The 17,757-nt window shown below is 42.8% G+C and overlaps 1 protein-coding gene across 2 annotated transcripts; it reads right to left on the bottom strand.

Moving 5' to 3' along the window:
* Positions 1 to 2,194: 2,194 nt before the first annotated feature.
* Positions 2,195 to 14,498, bottom strand: LOC103593770 (chromosome unknown open reading frame, human C6orf203). 2 transcript variants are annotated; one of them, XM_008576830.1, is made up of 4 exons: positions 14,140 to 14,498; positions 8,256 to 8,737; positions 6,515 to 6,587; positions 2,195 to 2,477 (listed from the first exon to the last, which is right to left on the bottom strand). In XM_008576830.1, exons 2-4 carry the CDS (start codon positions 8,723 to 8,725, stop codon positions 2,298 to 2,300), a joined length of 723 nt encoding a protein of 240 aa, XP_008575052.1. In that variant the 5' UTR covers positions 8,726 to 8,737; positions 14,140 to 14,498; the 3' UTR covers positions 2,195 to 2,297. The 2 variants fall into 2 exon arrangements, with proteins under 2 accessions (XP_008575052.1, XP_008575051.1); XM_008576829.1 differs by lacking the exon at positions 14,140 to 14,498 and adding an exon at positions 8,982 to 9,063.
* Positions 14,499 to 17,757: the final 3,259 nt, after the last annotated feature.

The raw sequence follows: 17,757 nt of genomic DNA, 5'->3' as shown, positions 1-17,757 counted from the left end.
TCATTTATGTAATTTTTCAGATAAGCTAGTAAATGCTATTTGGCAGGGAAATGCAATTAGCATCGTTTCCTAGAGGAAAGAGATTTCATTTAAAAGGATTACCATTATTAGTAAAAGGGCTGGATAGGCCTCTTCCAACATAGTCCTAACTTTAAATCATTCATCCTTTAAAAACTGCAAACATATACTAGATACATATACTAGATATATTTTCAGACTTTCCTGGGAAAGCAAGAACTGTATATTTAAAACAAAAACAATTCTTCCTTGTCATTCTATTAGAAGAGGGTTTCTCAGCCTGAGCACTAGTAACATTCTGAGTCAGATAATTCTTCGTTGAGGGGACTGTACTGTACATTGTAGGACATTCAGTATGATCGCTGGTCGCTACTCACTTGCTGCCCATAGTACCCCCTCAGTCATAACATCAAAAATATCTCTAGACATTGCCAAATATCCCCAGGGGGACAAAGTCACTCCCTGTTAAGAACCACTGCTTTAGAGTATAGGCAGCTCTCCGTATTCACAGGTTTCACATCCATGAATTCAACCAGCTGAGGATGGATGCCTCTCACCATCCACAACTTCTTAGGCTTTCTAATCCCTTTCCAAAGAAAAGTGGAGAGATAGAGGGAAGGGGGATGGGTAAAGGGGACAGGGAGAAGAAAATGAGAAAAAGAATGGACATATAATCTAAATCTTAATTCATAACTCACTGATGACTCAATAAAGCCAAATTAACAAATGGTAAGATTGAAAAACTCCGTTACACTGCACAGTATGTATTTCTTCCCGAGAATTTAAGCTTTCAAATAATAATTTTCCTACATCTTCTTCTGAAAAATGAGCTGGTGAAAGACTTCCAGACTCATGGGCCCAAACATCCCACTGCTTTGGGCTACAGAAGTTTCCCTGCATTGTCAGTTAATTCTGAATTCTCAGAAATTCTTGGAGGGCAAATAAAAGAGCCCAGACCCAGCCAGTCTTTTTTTTTTTTTTCCTTTTTGTCTTTTTTTGTGTCCAGCAACGGATCGCAACCCTCAGTGTCGCGCCCGTACCGGACCGGGACCGGCAATGTGATCGCAACCCTCGGTGTTGCACCCGCACCTCGCTCAGCCAGTGAGCGGGAACCTGTCTGTATGTGGGATCCGAACCCTCGGCGGGAGCGCTGCCGTGCTCCCAAGCGGCGCACTGTAGCAGTGCGCCACCGGGCCGGCCCGAGCCAGTCTTTTTGACATGACACAATCTAATGATTCTCCCTTGTGGAGCTGACCCGTCCACATGCTAGGAAAAGCTCCTGGGTATCTACAGAACAACTTATTTATGCAGATGAACTTTTCTTTGATGATGTGTATCATGTGTGTTCCCTCTCCCTCCATACTACTATATTTTTTTAGGCTTTGTCCCTTTCATAAAACTTTCTTGAGTATTAGAATATTTAGTCTGTTTATTTTCTTCATTGGTAAAATCTGTATATTTCCTACTTTCACCTGAAAATTAAACCCTCAGCTTATTATCCTAACCCAGGGGTCATTAAGTTTTTCTGTAACGGGTCAGATAGTAAATATCTTAGGCTTTGTGGGCCACATAAGGTCTCTGTTGTATATTCTTTTTTGGAACAACTCTCTAAAAACGTAAAAACCATTCTTAGCCTGAGTGCCATATAAAACCAAGCCTCTGCTCTCTGTTGGCCCTAGTTTATTAACCTCTGCCCTAAACAATTTCAAATGGGCTCTAACCAGCCCGTTTGGAATCAGTTGGAACAACTTTACTCATCCAGACTTATAAAGACAAACTGAAGGGAACTAAGGCCAACATGTTGGTAATTCAGAAGGGAAGGTGGAGAAAGGGCTCTCCCAATGCTTCTCCCCCTCCAATCTGAAGGGTGACCTTGACTTCGCTTCGTTTTACCTTAAGGAGCGCAACCTGGGGAAGCTGGCCCAGGGACAGGGAATAATTTTAAATAAAAACACTAAGAAACAAGGCTAGTTTATTTTACAGTGACTTGTGAGGTAGTTACTGTGGGAAACAGCAGGCAAGTCATTATGACTCTCTCTGGGCTTATTCAGCACACATCCTACTCTGGGTAAAAGGACTTTCACACTGACAAGGTCAAAAGGAGCGCAGACCAAATCCAGGCTGTGAGAGGTGTCTTCAGATATGGATCCCAATTTCCACAAAATAGCTCAGCAGATTCCACAAATGGTAAGATAACTTTATTTTAACAAAAAGTTCCTTTTAAGTTGGCCCCTTCCCTCACCACTAGAAAGCAGCTTTATCATTAAAAAGAAATCCATTTATTTAGACATACTCTTCTTAGGCAACTTTAACTTCTTCCACCGACGTAACACCACTCTGTATTTTTCGCTTTCAGTCTTCTCTTCAAACACTTTTTTCAGGAGAATCCGCATCACTGTTTCTGTTTCTGCTTCTTTATCCTCTCCGATGAGAAGATCCAATATATCTCCCACTTTCACCTGAAAATTAAAAGAAAATGGAGCCTTTATTACATTTTGGGAAACCCAGGCCAATGCAAACATCCTTGTTTGAGTTTTCATCAGGTGATCATCACCCAAAGTAGGGGCAGGTGAGAAAAGGCCCTGGCTATTCTGTAACTGTCACTTATCTCTACTGCCTTGGTGTGAAAGGGCCTCACTGGGAGGATGCCTTGGACACAGGGCTCAATCCTGGCTAGGGTGCTTCCTTCAGACCAAGACAACTGGCTGCCTGTGGACGGCCCTCTGTGGGGTTGCAAAAATATTCACATCTGTTGGGTGATCTAAGAATATTTGAATGGACACATTTATTTTGGTAACACTGGCAAAAAAACAAAGAAAGTGGAGCACAGTCTTAGAGAGTATATATACTGTAGTTACTCCATGCACTGAGAAGAAAATTTCCAGAAAATTTCCAACGCTTTTCACTGACTTCAACCGAGATGAGCTACATAAATGGGGACGGGGCAGTTTGTTGCAAATTAGTCACTGTGGAACAATGGTCAGCTGTATAAAGATAGAAATAAAGAAATTGCTTTTCTAGTGCTGGCTGGCCCCAGTGATGCCACATAATCAAGAACAGAGACAAGCCTCAAGAAAAGAAGAGAGAGTTGGATGCTGATTCCAAGGATTATAAAAGGGCTAAGGGCAAACCCATTTTTTGCCCAGAAGGGAGCTTTGGGTTGAGCTGGTGCACAGCATTCCCTGGGGACTCAGGTCTGTGCTGAGGGTGTGGACAGCCCAAGACAGATATCTGGTCTGGGCAGCTCAGGATCTTGGAGGCTCTGCCCAGAGACTCAAGAAGGGGCTAAACAGACCCAGGTGCCATATGCTGCTGCTTCTGCTAAAACACCCCCAAGGATGACTGGGGGCCATCTGAGACCCCTGACCACTGCTTCCATGGGTGGGGTGGCGGCAGGCAGGGGGAACCCTATGTGTGGGCCACCAACTCCACATGACCATTTAAAAACCTGCTGGAGGGCTTCTGTTTAAGAGGCATGGTGTCAAGTGCTGACTTTTCCTTTATTTTCTAATTAATGTTCTCTGAGGTAGACATAACATCAGACTCTTGAAACATTTGTACCTCTCTAGGGCAAACTGGTATCTGTTCCTCAACCCACTCAAGTCCCTGCAGGCCCAAAATTGTCTACAACATGGGTGCCACAACACTACACTGGTCAATCTGGGAAGCCTAGAACAGCTAGATACAAAATTCACGCAGGGGTATATTTTAAACCATAACTTCCTCCCGTCTGGGTTGAGAAGCAGAAAGGCTCACACCACAGCTAGGCATCAAGACTGCTTCTCCCTTTCAGTTTGAAGGATGAGCTGACCAGGCATTATCTGGGGGGTCCTGCCCTCCTGTAGTTCTTCTAGGTTCAAATGAAAAAATGACCACCTCAGCCTGTTAGAACACTCAATACAAGATTTAGGAAGTATACCTTTTTTGACATTACTTTATTTCATTAAAATTCATTTTCAATAAATAATATATGCATGTGATACAAAATTTAGAAGATACAAAAAGTATACAAAGAAAAGGCATCTGTGGGCTGGCCAATTAGCTCAGTTGGTTAGAGCATGGTGCTGATGACACCAAGGTCCAGAGTTTGATCCTTGTACCAGCCAGCTGCAAAAAGAAAAGAAAAGACATCCTTTCATAGATATACTGTGCATGACGTCTGCCCCTCAGAAGCAGAGCAGGCTAGTGTGTAGCTGAAGATTGAATCCCTCTGGGAGCTTCTTTTTAGGACAGAGAACAGGGAAGGACTGTTTCTCCTTTACTCAGCTGATCCCGGGAAGAAATTAGTTTAGGAAAGCTTCAATCCCCATACTTGGACTCCACATACCCACTGTTTTAAGTCAACAGTTACCCAGCACTTATTACTCTGGGGCCCATCTGGTTTGCAGCTTGCAGAAAAGCTTTGCTCAGCTGCAGCAGCCATGGTTAGAGCTGCAACATCAGACAAGCGCCCAACCCTTCAGGGCCAGCAGCCAGGCACAAGCTCTACAGAGTGGGCCTTTGGAGTGCCAAGGAAGTGGAGGAGTTCTTTATTCCTCTCCAAGGCCCTGTCCTTTAGCAGACACAAAGCAAAGCTGGCTGGGATTAGGGGCTGTTCCAGATATCAACATTTCAAATCTCCCCTTAGCTGCAGTTTCTATGGCTACCAGGTCTCCTAGTAACAAGGCAGCTGAGTGTTAATACTGGCCCCTTCCTTTGCTGACCCTCAGGAGAAATCTGGAAGTCAGCCGAGACAACAGAATACCCTAGGCAGAATGAAGCAGCAGCAATTAGGATTTAGTTAATATCTCAAAGCAGGTAGAGAAAAGTAGGCTGTAGATTTTGTAAAAGAGTCCCCAGCACAGAGGAGGGGTGTTCAGGGAGTAATCATTCTTTACTCCAAGAACGGGTCTTGTCTACTGCAGCCAAAGAGAAGGGGCTGGGCTATGAGCACCTAACAGCCTGCTGCCTGCTGAGCAACGGCTGGCATGCCACAGTCTGAACCTGCAGGCTCAGTGCTGTCAGAGGGACTTTGGGCCCATACAACTTGGAGGCTGAGACAAGCATGGGGAGTTTCCCCTCTTTCTGTCCATGTAGCTGTAAGAACCAGCATGATGCCAGACAACAAGTCCTGAAAGAAACCTCTGTGCTCACCCAGACGCACAGCTGACAGCCTCACCATCCCACGTCCTAGGCAACAGGATGTAGCTCAGATCCTCCAACCCCAGTGGGGGGGGGTGGGGGGGTGTTGAAATATGAAAGAAGATGAAATAAAAACAACCTCCAAAAGTGTGTCTAACTTCTCTAGAACATTTGTCCCCTGGACACGGAGTAAGAGCTGAATCATGTCTTGTAATACCTTTTTGGGGGGGTGTTGAAATATGAAAGAAGATGAAATAAAAACAACCTCCAAAAGTGTGTCTAACTACTCTAGAACATTTGTCCCCTGGACACGGAGTAAGAGCTGAATCATGTCTTGTAATACCTTTTATATCTTGTGTCTTCCAAACTTTTTAAGGGTCTCTGTCTTACAACTTTTTTGTTGTTTTGTTAACTTTTACTATTAGTATTGTTTTTTCAGATTGTGAAAGTGATACATACTCATAGTAAAAATTTCAGAAAATAAAAAGCACGAAGAGAATATAACCCATAATGCCTCACTCAAGGATAAATACTGGTTAATAGTACTGTTTTAATTTCAGATGTATACAAGGGTACTTCAAAATGTTCATGGAAAAATTGAATTAAAAGATAATACAAGGGCTGGCTGGTTAGCTCAGTTAGTTAGAGCATGGTGCTGATAACACCAAGGTCCGGGGTTCAACCCCTGTACCAGCCAGCTGCAAAAAAAGAAAAAAACCAATACTACAAATCCTACCAACTTTTTGAAGACTCCTAGTATAGTAATTTATTTTTACAAAAATACATATTAACAGAATTTTTATATATATGATTCATTGTTACAAAAGTGGATACTGGAAATACAATTTCTTGTCACTGACTTCTTTCACTTAACAATAGTATAGATATGGACCTTTCAGAAAATACAGAACATCCTTTTTAACAGTGGCCTTGCACATAGAGTAGTACATCCATCAGGTGCTCAGTGGGCACTGCTGAACTGAATAGAATTACATATCCACTTAGATAACACTGGGCAAAAGAACACCTCTATGTGGATCAAATGTTTCTTTGTAATGTAATTATTATGATTTGATGGGGGCATATGTTAATACCCTAGAAGTTTAATTAATGATTTTTTGCCTGTCCCAATAGTAGCTTATCTTAAAATTTTAAATAAAAAGGGGAAGCTTCATCACAAGGTGATTAAGGCTACAGAAGAGAAAGTGGCTTGTGTGACTGAAGCCTGCTGGTGGTTCCATCAGCTTGACCAGGGACCACAGATGACCTCAGAGAATGTAAGGAGCCTGAGGGAAAATCTGGAGCAGCATTAATTGAGTACTGGCAGAGCACCATACAAAAATACCTGGCTGTCATTACAGGTTTAATATCTCACCGTTCTGCTTTTCTTCCATAATTTTTCCCCATTCAGCCTGAGTTCACCTTTGTAGAATGCATCTTCCACTTTGCTATTTAAAAAGAAGGCAAAATGCTTTAAAATACAGAAATATATTCAAAACAATTATACAAGTTTGAAAAAAAACCACCTGCCATTAATGTTTATTCGAATAGTGACTCCCCACAAAAATCTCCATTTTGGGTGCTGGCAAAGTGAAAGTCAGCTGCTCCTCTATATGTCTAAAACAGGGAGACCAAAGGGCATTTCTAAATAGATGCTGAACTGATGCAAAGATTTGCTAGTGCTGTTGGGCAATTTATTAGATGGGGCTTTAAGAGAGATATTAGCAGGCATATCACACTCCATTCAGGACAGGGGCCTGGAGGGCTCCACCTGTCTCCCAATGAAGCTACCGCAAGGCCAGGCTGTAGCTATGGCAATTCACAACAGCCAAAGTGAGTACACTTCCTTCCCCTCAGATACCTGTTCTGTACTCGGAGAGAAAAACAAGTCACAATACATAGGGTGAGGCCATTAAGAAACCCTCTACCAGTATGCAATGAGGATGGGGAAATCCTAATCCAACAGCTGCTGATCTTTCTGAATTTAAATCATTGGGGCAACCAGACCAGGGGAGCATGCAGACATGTATCAGTGTTTTTTCCTTTTGATAATCTGACTCCAGGTGATTGACATTTGGGATTTGGCTTAGCAATAGCACCAGCTACTGTTCTGTTCTGGGAGAGGAGAAGCCCCCTTATGAGTCTGCCAGATTTTGGAGAACATTCAACAAATCCTGATCAGGATTCCAAAACAGGAGCACGTGGGCTCAGAATCATCTTTATTAGTCTCTTAAGCTTCATGGATTAAAAAATTAAACTATGCCATTAAATTAGGTTATAAAGGTACAAATTACACAAGGAAATCTTTCGACAGGAGCACGTGGGCTCAGAGTCATCTTTATTAGTCTCTTAAGCTTCATGGATTAAAAATTAAACTATGCCATTAAATTAGGTTATAAAGGTACAAATTACACAAGGAAATCTTTCTGAATTTATTCATAACACAATTCTTACCTTGTATGCAATATGCACACAATCATTGATTGCTAAAGGAGTAAATGAACAATGAGGGTCATTATTCTTACAACTAGCACATATTGAGTATCTATGTGCTAGGCACTGTTACAAGTGCTTTAGATAGATACTAATTTAATCCTAGCCACCATCCTCTAAAGTAGGTTCTATTATCCCCATTTTATAGATGAGGGAACTGAGACATAGTTACTTGCCCAAGGTCACACAAAGAACCAGGACTGAAACCCCAGTAGTCTGACTCCAGAGCCTCCATTCTTAACCACCACCTTATAGTCTCCTTCTGTTGATTCTAAGAAGCACCTTCTTACAATGTAGCCTTTATGAAATCCAGGTACATTTTATGTTTGCTATATACATCTAATATGGTAATTCCTTTTCTCCTCAAGAAGCTGTTACTAAATCAATGATTCATCTTACAGTCAGTTGTGTCTTATCATGAAGTAAATATGTCACAATGGAATTTGAAGGCAGTCACTTAACTTCTTTGGGAATCAGTTTTCAATAATTGAAACATGTTACCTGAGATCCTTTCATATCTGGGGTTATTTTTCACCATGATATGGACTGAGTGACTGGTATTATGCTGCATTAAAATAATAAGATTACAAGTGAGTTTATAATAAAATGCACATCATACTCACTTTCTCCCAATATCTAGGCCTGTCTTCAGGATAACATCGTACCGAAAAGACTGCACTACTTTTTCCAGATCTTTATAGTCTTTGACCACATTGGGGTCATCCTCAGGCTCCTCTTCTTGCTCACTTATCTCGTTATGATCATCCTCTTCATCAGAATCCTCTTCGTCTTCTACTTTTTGCAGAATCTTTTTAGTGTAATTTTTAGAGCTTATATTACTTTTGAGTCTAATGGAAAATGGAAAAATATATTTTGGAGATATTAAAAGCCTAGGAAGTCTCAGCATGAAAATATTATGAAAAAGAGTTTTATAGTGTGATGCATTTAACTTGGTACTGGAAAAACAAAAGTATCGATTCCAGGAAGCACAGAGTTTGTGTGAAGGTGTCCCTCGAAGCACACCCCAGAGTCCAATCCAGGAATCTGGCTTTCTTAAAACAGTGGTGAGCAATCTGACACTAGTCATAGCCATGGCGTATGTAACCTGAAACAGACGATAATTCAGATGTATTTCACAAGTGTGATGTCATGGCATTCTTACAGAATAAACTATACACATCATGAACACTTTACATCTAGTGCTATCGTATGCTCTACAAAAGGCTGCATCAGTCTTTACCTGCCGCGGGTCACACACCAATGGTGAGCCTAGCATAAACTATACACATCATGAACACTTTACATCTAGTGCTATCTTATGCTCTACAAAAGGCTGCATCAGTCTTTACCTGCCGCGGGTCACACACCAATGGTGAGCCTTCTAGCTTCAATGAATGCGCTGAGCTCACAGAGTTGTCCTGAGGGCCCGACAAGAAAATAACAGTATGTGTGAAATCACTGGTTCTATCCTTCTTTCTCAGTTCCCAATAGCTTTGGGAACTGATTGCCACTGAAAAAATTTTAACAATAGTTTTCAATTACTTGTTTAAAAAGGAAAGAAAATCTGGAGAGAAAGACTGCTTACCGACATATGTTACAACCTTACAATACTGACTTTGCCAAGAAAGGACACCAGATCATGACTTCATAAAACCCAGATTAGCCCTTTAAATTTTATTTCAACCTCCAGCTCCAGCAAATTAGAACTAGGAATGAGCAAACTGGACAGATCTGCATTTTACCTCCATTTACATCTTCTTCCCACTGTTTAACAGAGGCATTAGCTAGCAGAGAAGGAAGGGGCCTAGAGACCACAAACTAGGTAATCATTTCCTGAGGCACTGAGGTGCTGACATGCCAGAGTCCACCTCATGGTGGACTACATTTTATTTTGCTAAGAAAGGATATTTTTTCTTCCTTGCCATGATTACTACCATAATTTCTTAAGAGAAAGGAGATACCAATGCCAAAAGAGTAGGAAGAACATAATCTCAAAATTGAACTTCTTTAAATTGAATAAATTTAGCATTATAAGAAACCAAATATTGCCATTTTCTTTTTTTCCCCACTGTGGACTGGGAAACTTTATCACAGATTGGCACAGGTCTGTGGTCCAGTGCTGTGAACCAGCAGTATATTTGAATATCAGGAACATTAAAATATTCTGATAATATATAATTATTTTCACTCTAGAATATTTGAATAAATATAAAGAAAATTCCAACCACCCATAATCTACTCTATGATAACCACTGTTAACATTTTAGCATAAAGGGTTCAGAACCCTATACTGGCCAAACCCACAAAAAACCAAAAAATATTCTGGCACAGATCCTTCACACTGTAAAATTTTAAGAAATATAATTCACTCACAAGCAGAGCCTCTCATACCTTCCTAACTACCAAAAATATACAGGAAGATTAGCTCTAAGTGGCCAAAAGCTCTCTATAATCAGCCTCAGGAAGTCTGTGTTGATCCCAAATTCTAGAACCATTATTGAAATTTTTACTTTTTAAGAATTAGAATTGGAGAGTATAGAAAGTATTACAGTGTATCACATATAGCAAGAGTAAATACTGCTTCATGAAACTTGTTACAATTACAAACACACACACTGGGTCATCATGTAAAATGTGTTTACTCTGGATTAATAAAAAATTTGAGGGCCGGCCCGTGGCTCACTTGAGAGTGTGGTGCTGATAACACCAAGGCCACAGGTTCGGATCTCATATAGGGATGGCCGGTTAGCTCACTGGGTGAGCATGGTGCTGACAACACCAAGTCAAGGGTTAAGATCCCCTTACTGGTCATCTTTAAAAAAAAAAAAAAAAAATTGAAAACACTGGTCTAGGGGACTTCAGCAAATTATTTTTTGCTATCAGCTATGATGCCAAAGGTTATATGTAGGCCCTGAAGCCCAAGACGTGGCTGTATGTTCCACCCTAAATTAACAATACTCCTCTCCCAGAGCCATATGTGTCTGTGGAGATGAAAAGGGCAGCTTATCAGGGATCTCAAAATTGAACTTCTTTAAATTGAATAAATTTAGCATTATAAGAAACCAAATATTGCCATTTTCTTTTTTTCCCCACTGTGGACTGGGAAACTTTATCACAGATTGGCACAGGTCTGTGGTCCAGTGCTGTGAACCAGCAGTATATTTGAATATCAGGAACATTAAAATATTCTGATAATATATAATTATTTTCACTCTAGAATATTTGAATAAATATAAAGAAAATTCCAACCACCCATAATCTACTCTATGATAACCACTGTTAACATTTTAGCATAAAGGGTTCAGAACCCTATACTGGCCAAACCCACAAAAAACCAAAAAATATTCTGGCACAGATCCTTCACACTGTAAAATTTTAAGAAATATAATTCACTCACAAGCAGAGCCTCTCATACCTTCCTAACTACCAAAAATATACAGGAAGATTAGCTCTAAGTGGCCAAAAGCTCTCTATAATCAGCCTCAGGAAGTCTGTGTTGATCCCAAATTCTAGAACCATTATTGAAATTTTTACTTTTTAAGAATTAGAATTGGAGAGTATAGAAAGTATTACAGTGTATCACATATAGCAAGAGTAAATACTGCTTCATGAAACTTGTTACAATTACAAACACACACACTGGGTCATCATGTAAAATGTGTTTACTCTGGATTAATAAAAAATTTGAGGGCCGGCCCGTGGCTCACTTGAGAGTGTGGTGCTGATAACACCAAGGCCACAGGTTCGGATCTCATATAGGGATGGCCGGTTAGCTCACTGGGTGAGCATGGTGCTGACAACACCAAGTCAAGGGTTAAGATCCCCTTACTGGTCATCTTTAAAAAAAAAAAAAAAAAATTGAAAACACTGGTCTAGGGGACTTCAGCAAATTATTTTTTGCTATCAGCTATGACGCCAAAGGTTATATGTAGGCCCTGAAGCCCAAGACGTGGCTGTATGTTCCACCCTAAATTAACAATACTCCTCTCCCAGAGCCATATGTGTCTGTGGAGATGAAAAGGGCAGCTTATCAGGGATGACTTTGTGCAGGTCATTTTGTAGATAAGTACAAATGAGACTCAGAGCAGGGCTGGCCAGCTAGGTCAGTTGGTAGAGCAGGGTGCTGACAACATGAAGGTCAAGGGTTCAAATCCCTGTACCAGCCAGTAAATGACAGAGCCGGGATTCCAATGCCAAGTCTTGAGAAACATTAAGAATGCTCATTGTTTTACCTTGGGTCAGGCACTGCTCTACACATAGTTAATCATTTGTTCCTTCCGACAGCCCATCTGTTACAGGGTCACACAGATACGAAGTGGATTCAAACTCAGACACTCTGGTGCTGAATCTAGGCTTGTTACTACTATGCTGAACTGCCCACTAGTCTTCTGACTCTAAATCCAGGGCTCTTTCTGCCACACCATGGCATTTATTTTCTCATTTTCTCTTGAACAAAATCTAACTTTCACCTACTACAATACCAGGCAGAATGGATAGTTTCAGGTGTACAGGAGTGGGAGCAACTGTTACCTCAATTAGAAGAAATCCTAAGAGGAAAGCCCCTAGAGGAGGGAAGTACCCACGGCTAGGGGTAGGAAGTCCTGTCAGTCCATGGGTGCCCACATTCCCCATCCAAAAGACCTAGCCACCTCAATTAGAAGAAATCCTAAGAGGAAAGCCCCTAGAGGAGGGAAGTACCCACAGCTAGGGGTAGGAAGTCCTGTCAGTCCATGGGTGCCCACATTCCCCATCCAAAAGACCTAGCTTTATACCACACTGTTGTTTTTTGTGATTTTTTTGGGAGGAATGTCTGGATATTATCTTGCTATCTGCACACATCACAGATAGAGTTATTTTTTTATTTTTATTTTTTTTGTCTTTATTCCGTGTCCGGCAACGGATCGCAACCCTCAGTGTTGCCCCCGTACCGGACCGGGGACCGGCAACGGGACCTCAACCCTCGGTGTTGCTCTTGCGCCTCGCTCAGCCAGTGAGCGGGAACCGGTCTGTATGTGGGATCCGAACCCTCGGGCGGGAGCACCGCCGCGCTTCCCAAGCAGCGCACCTATCCAGTGCGCCACCGGGCCGGCCCACAGATAGAGTTATATTTACCTACACTACGAAACTTTTACTAGCAGAAAATAACTTAAAAATCACACTCAGGGCTGACCAGTTAGCTCAGCTGGTTAAAGTGTGGTGCTGATAACCGCAAAGTCAAGGATCAATCCTTACGACAAGCCAGCTACCAAAAACAAAACATAAAATATAAAATAAAAATCACAGTCACATATAAATACAATCAACATAGCAAAATGTCAAGCCAAGAATCACCTTTGTGTTTATTAGCTATTCACTCCCTCTTTGTGATCTGCTTCACTTTCCAGCAGGCAAATACTGGCAAATGCTAGAAATTTATATACAATTTATGAAGAACATAAAATTGAGAAAACACGTTAACCTAATTTTTGCTAGAGATGACAACCATTTGTAGATGTTAGCAGTGGACACAAAATGTCACAGGGGAGGAGTCTGAGAACCCAGGTTCTGCCTCAGAACTTTGAAACTGGCCAGGGGAGCCCAGAGTTCGGAGTGGGGGTGCCAAAGGGGTGGGCTAAGCAGGCCCCCAGCTCCTCTTCAACCAGAGCAGCCAATGTCACAGGGGAGGAGTCTGAGAACCCAGGTTCTGCCTCAGAACTTTGAAACTGGCCAGGGGAGCCCAGAGTTTGGAGTGGGGGTGCCAAAGGGGTGGGCTAAGCAGGCCCCCAGCTCCTCTTCAACCAGAGCAGCACTGGTGAATAATGGATTCCTTATATTTCATTTGGCGGGGGTGGGATGGAGGAAGGACTGTACTACTGAGAAGGTTTCTGTCCTTTTGGCATAGCCGCTTCCTCTTCCAGATTCCACACAAGCCCCACCCTCCACCAACCCCTGCACCACACGCCCTTTTCCAGACTCTGGTCAAACCATTGCTATATGTCTTTTGTTACTTTCTAATTAGTTCATGTAGACTGTTCTTATCTCCCAAACTCTAAGGGTAGCGACAGGGGAAGGACTGTACCCTATTCTTCACTCCCATCCCCAATACGATCAGAACATACAAAACTATGAATAACTGCAGATTCACTCTCTAGGAGTAAAATAAGCATCTTACCCTTGACTATGTCCACCTCCACACTCATTCATTTGTCCACATATGTCAAGTGCCTAGCTAGACCTAGGTATAAAACACACAGTCATTTTCCTCAAGAAACTGCCATTAAAGTGGATTGTTGTGGCCAAGTAAACTGGCTGTCAGAGAAGACAAGTAAAAGCAGGTCCAGAGGAGGCTACAGACCAGAGCAGGGAAGTCTCAGGAGATTTCTGATAGCAAAAGCAGGCTGAGACTGAGCTGTGGGGAAACAGCAAGTTACAGCAGCAACTTTTTCACCTGCTAGCATACTGTTATTTCTCTCATTCAAAAATAAACAGACAAACCTTTTCTTGTCCCCACTACTCCCAAGTTATTACCTCTTTTCCTTGCTCCTCAAAATGAAACTCCTCAAAAGGTTGTCTATATTCTCAATTCCTCCTTCATTTTCTAAACCCTAAAGGTCATTTGTTAGTCCTCATCTTATTCGACTTCTCAACAGAACTTGAAAAAACTGATCACTTCTCTCTTCTTCACCTGGCTTCCAGAACACCTTGTTCTTGGTTTTCCTCCTACCTCACTGGCCTCTACTTCTTCTCGACTCTTTGGCTGTTCCCTTTCCTTCTCCCTGACATCTTAATGTTGGAGGCCCCAAGGTCCAGTCTTTGGTCCTCTTCTCTTCTACATTCACTTCATCCACTTCAGCTCTTAAGTGTATCAGTCAGTTTTGACAAATGCCTATCAAGACACCAAACATTTCCATGGTTTTAAACACCACCTATGTTCCCCAATTTATATCCCCATTCCAGAACTTTCTCCCAAATTACACACTTGTCTATCTGTGCAGAAAAGAGTTAACATAACAGGCCTGAGACTGCTATTCTTAGAACGGAAGGCCTGCTTACAGGTTGGCCCTTTGGCTGATGTCTGGGAACTTAGACTTCAGGAGGGCTCCCACCATTCCCAAAACTGAGTGGCTCACTGTGTCAAAACTGTGCAAACAATGTGCTGTATGATGAATTCCTGCTTCTTTCTAGGAGTCTAAAATTTTGTTATGTTCTATGTAGAGGGTGCCTGTGTGACTAGCCTCCAATAAAAACCCTGGGCACTGAGTCTCTTGTCAAATTATTCTTGACTTCTCTTTCCCTGATATCCATAATGTCAGGAAATCATGTTGGCTGTATCTTCAAAACATGTCCAGTTTCCACTGTAGATGGAAGAAAAAAAGTCCTCGGGGTTTCCATCTGATTGTGGCAGCCAAGATTGAATAGAGGCATACAGGGAGAAAAGACGGAGAGAGAATTTTTACAACTTGGGAAAACAGTGAAGAGCTTGTTTTCACTCCAGGGAAGAACCTGAAATTTGAGTTTACTTAAGAAATGTTGAGAAATATTCCCTTTTACCCTTGCGTACTTGATTATATCTTTAAAAGCTTAAAGGTTACACTAATTAAAAGCGAGCCGCATGGTTTTAAAATGGATTAAAATTAAAATGTTTAATTCACTTTTGTTTAAAGCGAATGAAACAAACAAAAATATATGTCCAGAGTCCGACTTCTCACCACTTTAACTGCAGCCTCAGATTCAGGCTACTGTCATCTAGCACCAGGGTTGGTACAAAGTCTCTGTTTTGAATGAAACAAACAAAAATATATGTCCAGAGTCCGACTTCTCACCACTTTCACTGCAGCCTCAGATTCAGGCTACTGTCATCTAGCACCAGGGTTGGTACAAAGTCTCTGTTTGAGGGTGATTCATATAGACAGTAGGCCTGTTGGCTCAATTGGTTAGAGCACAAGTTTTATAACATGAAGGTCAAAGGGTTTCAGATCCCCATACTGACCAGCCACCAAAAAACAACCAAAAAAACAAAAACACAACAATAAAAAGTAACATACCATGTCACTCCTTTCCTCAAAAGCAAAGTCCCTACTATGGTCTACAGGCTCTATGTGATCTGGCCTCCATTTCCTTTCTGACCTCATCTCCTGCCACTCTCACTTTTGCTCACTTAGTTCCAGCCATCCTGGCCTTCCTCGTACTCTTCATACGCAACAGGCACATTTTGGGATAGGGATCTTTGTTCCAGCTGTGCCTAGAACACTCTTACCCCAGATACCTACTTGGTAGGTAACTCCCCACCTTCTCCAAGTCTTAACTCAAATATCACCTCAGTGAGGGCTATCCATTCCACCTCTATTTATTTATTCCATCTTGTCCTCTGTCTCATACCACAGAATGGGCAATTCATAAACTTCCCCCCCAAAAGAGATGTATTTCTTAAGTTCTGGAGGCTGGGAAGTCCAAGAGCACGGTGCCCACATCTCCTCAGCTTCTGGTGAGGGTCTTCTTGTGGTCGTATAACATAGCAGGAGGTGTCACATAGCAAGACAGAGCTAGCATGCTAGCTCAGGTCTCTCTTCCTCTTCTTATAAAGCCACCAGTCTCATCATGGGAGCCCCAACATGATGACTTTACCTAATCCTAATTAACTCCCACAGGCCCCCACCTCTTAATTCCATTAAGCTTCAACACAAATTTTATTTAGAGGGGTCATTCAAACCACAGCATCCACCCAATCCTCCTTACCCTGTTCCACGTCCCCCCCCCATAGAGGCCAGTGGCTAAAAAAAAAAACCAACAACAAAACCAAACCAAACAAAGAGTAGGAATCTTTTTTTTTTTTTAAAGATGACCGGTAAGGGGATCTTAACCCTTGACTTGGTGTTGTCAGCACCACGCTCAGCCAGTGAGCGAACCGGCCATCCCTATGTGGGATCCGAACCCGGGGCCTTGGTGTTATCAGCACCGCACTCTCCCGAGTGAGCCACGGGCCGGCCCAAGAGTAGGAATCTTGATCGGTATTTTTCTCCTCTGATGAATCCCAAGAGACCAGAGTAGTGCCTGGCACATGTTCAGTGCTTAATTAAAAACTTGTGGGATGAGGCCGATTAGCTTAGTTGGTCAGAGCATAGCCTCATAACACCAAGGTCGCGCGGTTCAGATCCTGGTACATGCCAACGGCCAAAAGACAAAAACTTGTGGAATGAAAGTATATCAGGAGGACTAGGGCATGAGTATGAACCCAGAAAAGAATATACAAAGATGGGGTTGGACTGACAGACAAGAGGTTAGATCTCTGAGGGCCTTGCACATCAAAGTTTGGATCTAGGACTGGCCAATTAGCTCAGCTGGTTAGAGCACAGCCTGAAAACACTGAGGTCACGGGTTCAGATCGCAGTAAGGGCCAGCCGCCAAAAACAAAACAAAAACAAAGTTTGGACCTGACCCAGATAGCATGGGAGCACCAGAAAAATCTTAAGTAGAGAAGTGACCTGAGTGCATTTTCAAAGATCTCCTTGGCTGCAGGGTGGACGTGGGTAAGCGAATGATCAGGGCAGGAAGCCCGTAGGAGGTTTCGGGTGAGATCGTCAGAAGTATAAAATCTGTGAACTAACGGAAGACTAAGAAAAACAACGTCTGTTGTCCTTGACCTGTGTGACTCTGGGAACCGCCCCACGTTCCTGAGCCTGTTCACTGCTCCGTAAAGGGGAAAACCTGATGTAAATGCTGTGAGGTCTACTGCAACTAAAAAACCCTCCCTTCTGGAGACCTAACTCAGAGGCTAACGGCCGAGATAGGGTCGGATTCCCCTGGCTCCCTTCCCACCCCTGCGGGCTGCACACCATCCCGGGTCCCCAAGGTCAAAGGAAACTGGACACTTATGTCCCCGGGCTACGTTTGGAGCCAGCAGTAGCGGCCGGGGCGGCCTGCCTCGTCCCGCCCGATTACTACAGCCCCTGGGCAGCCCCTGGGCTCGCGGAGCGTCCCGAGGCTGGTCGGGCTTGGCGGCACGCGGGAGACTAACGTGCAGGCCGGGTAGGAGCGTGGGCGGGGCAGAGGGGCCCTCCGCGCCCCTGCTTCACAAGTGCGCGCAACGAAGTAAGAAGGGCACACCGGGACGCGGCGCGCCGGCAGGGGCGCGCTTACCTGTACGTC

The sequence above is a fragment of the Galeopterus variegatus genome, unplaced genomic scaffold, assembly GCF_000696425.1.
Source record: "Galeopterus variegatus unplaced genomic scaffold, G_variegatus-3.0.2 Scaffold1414, whole genome shotgun sequence".
In the NCBI taxonomy this organism is placed as follows: Eukaryota; Metazoa; Chordata; class Mammalia; order Dermoptera; family Cynocephalidae; genus Galeopterus; species Galeopterus variegatus.
This window is presented reverse-complemented; position numbering and strand designations above follow the sequence as displayed.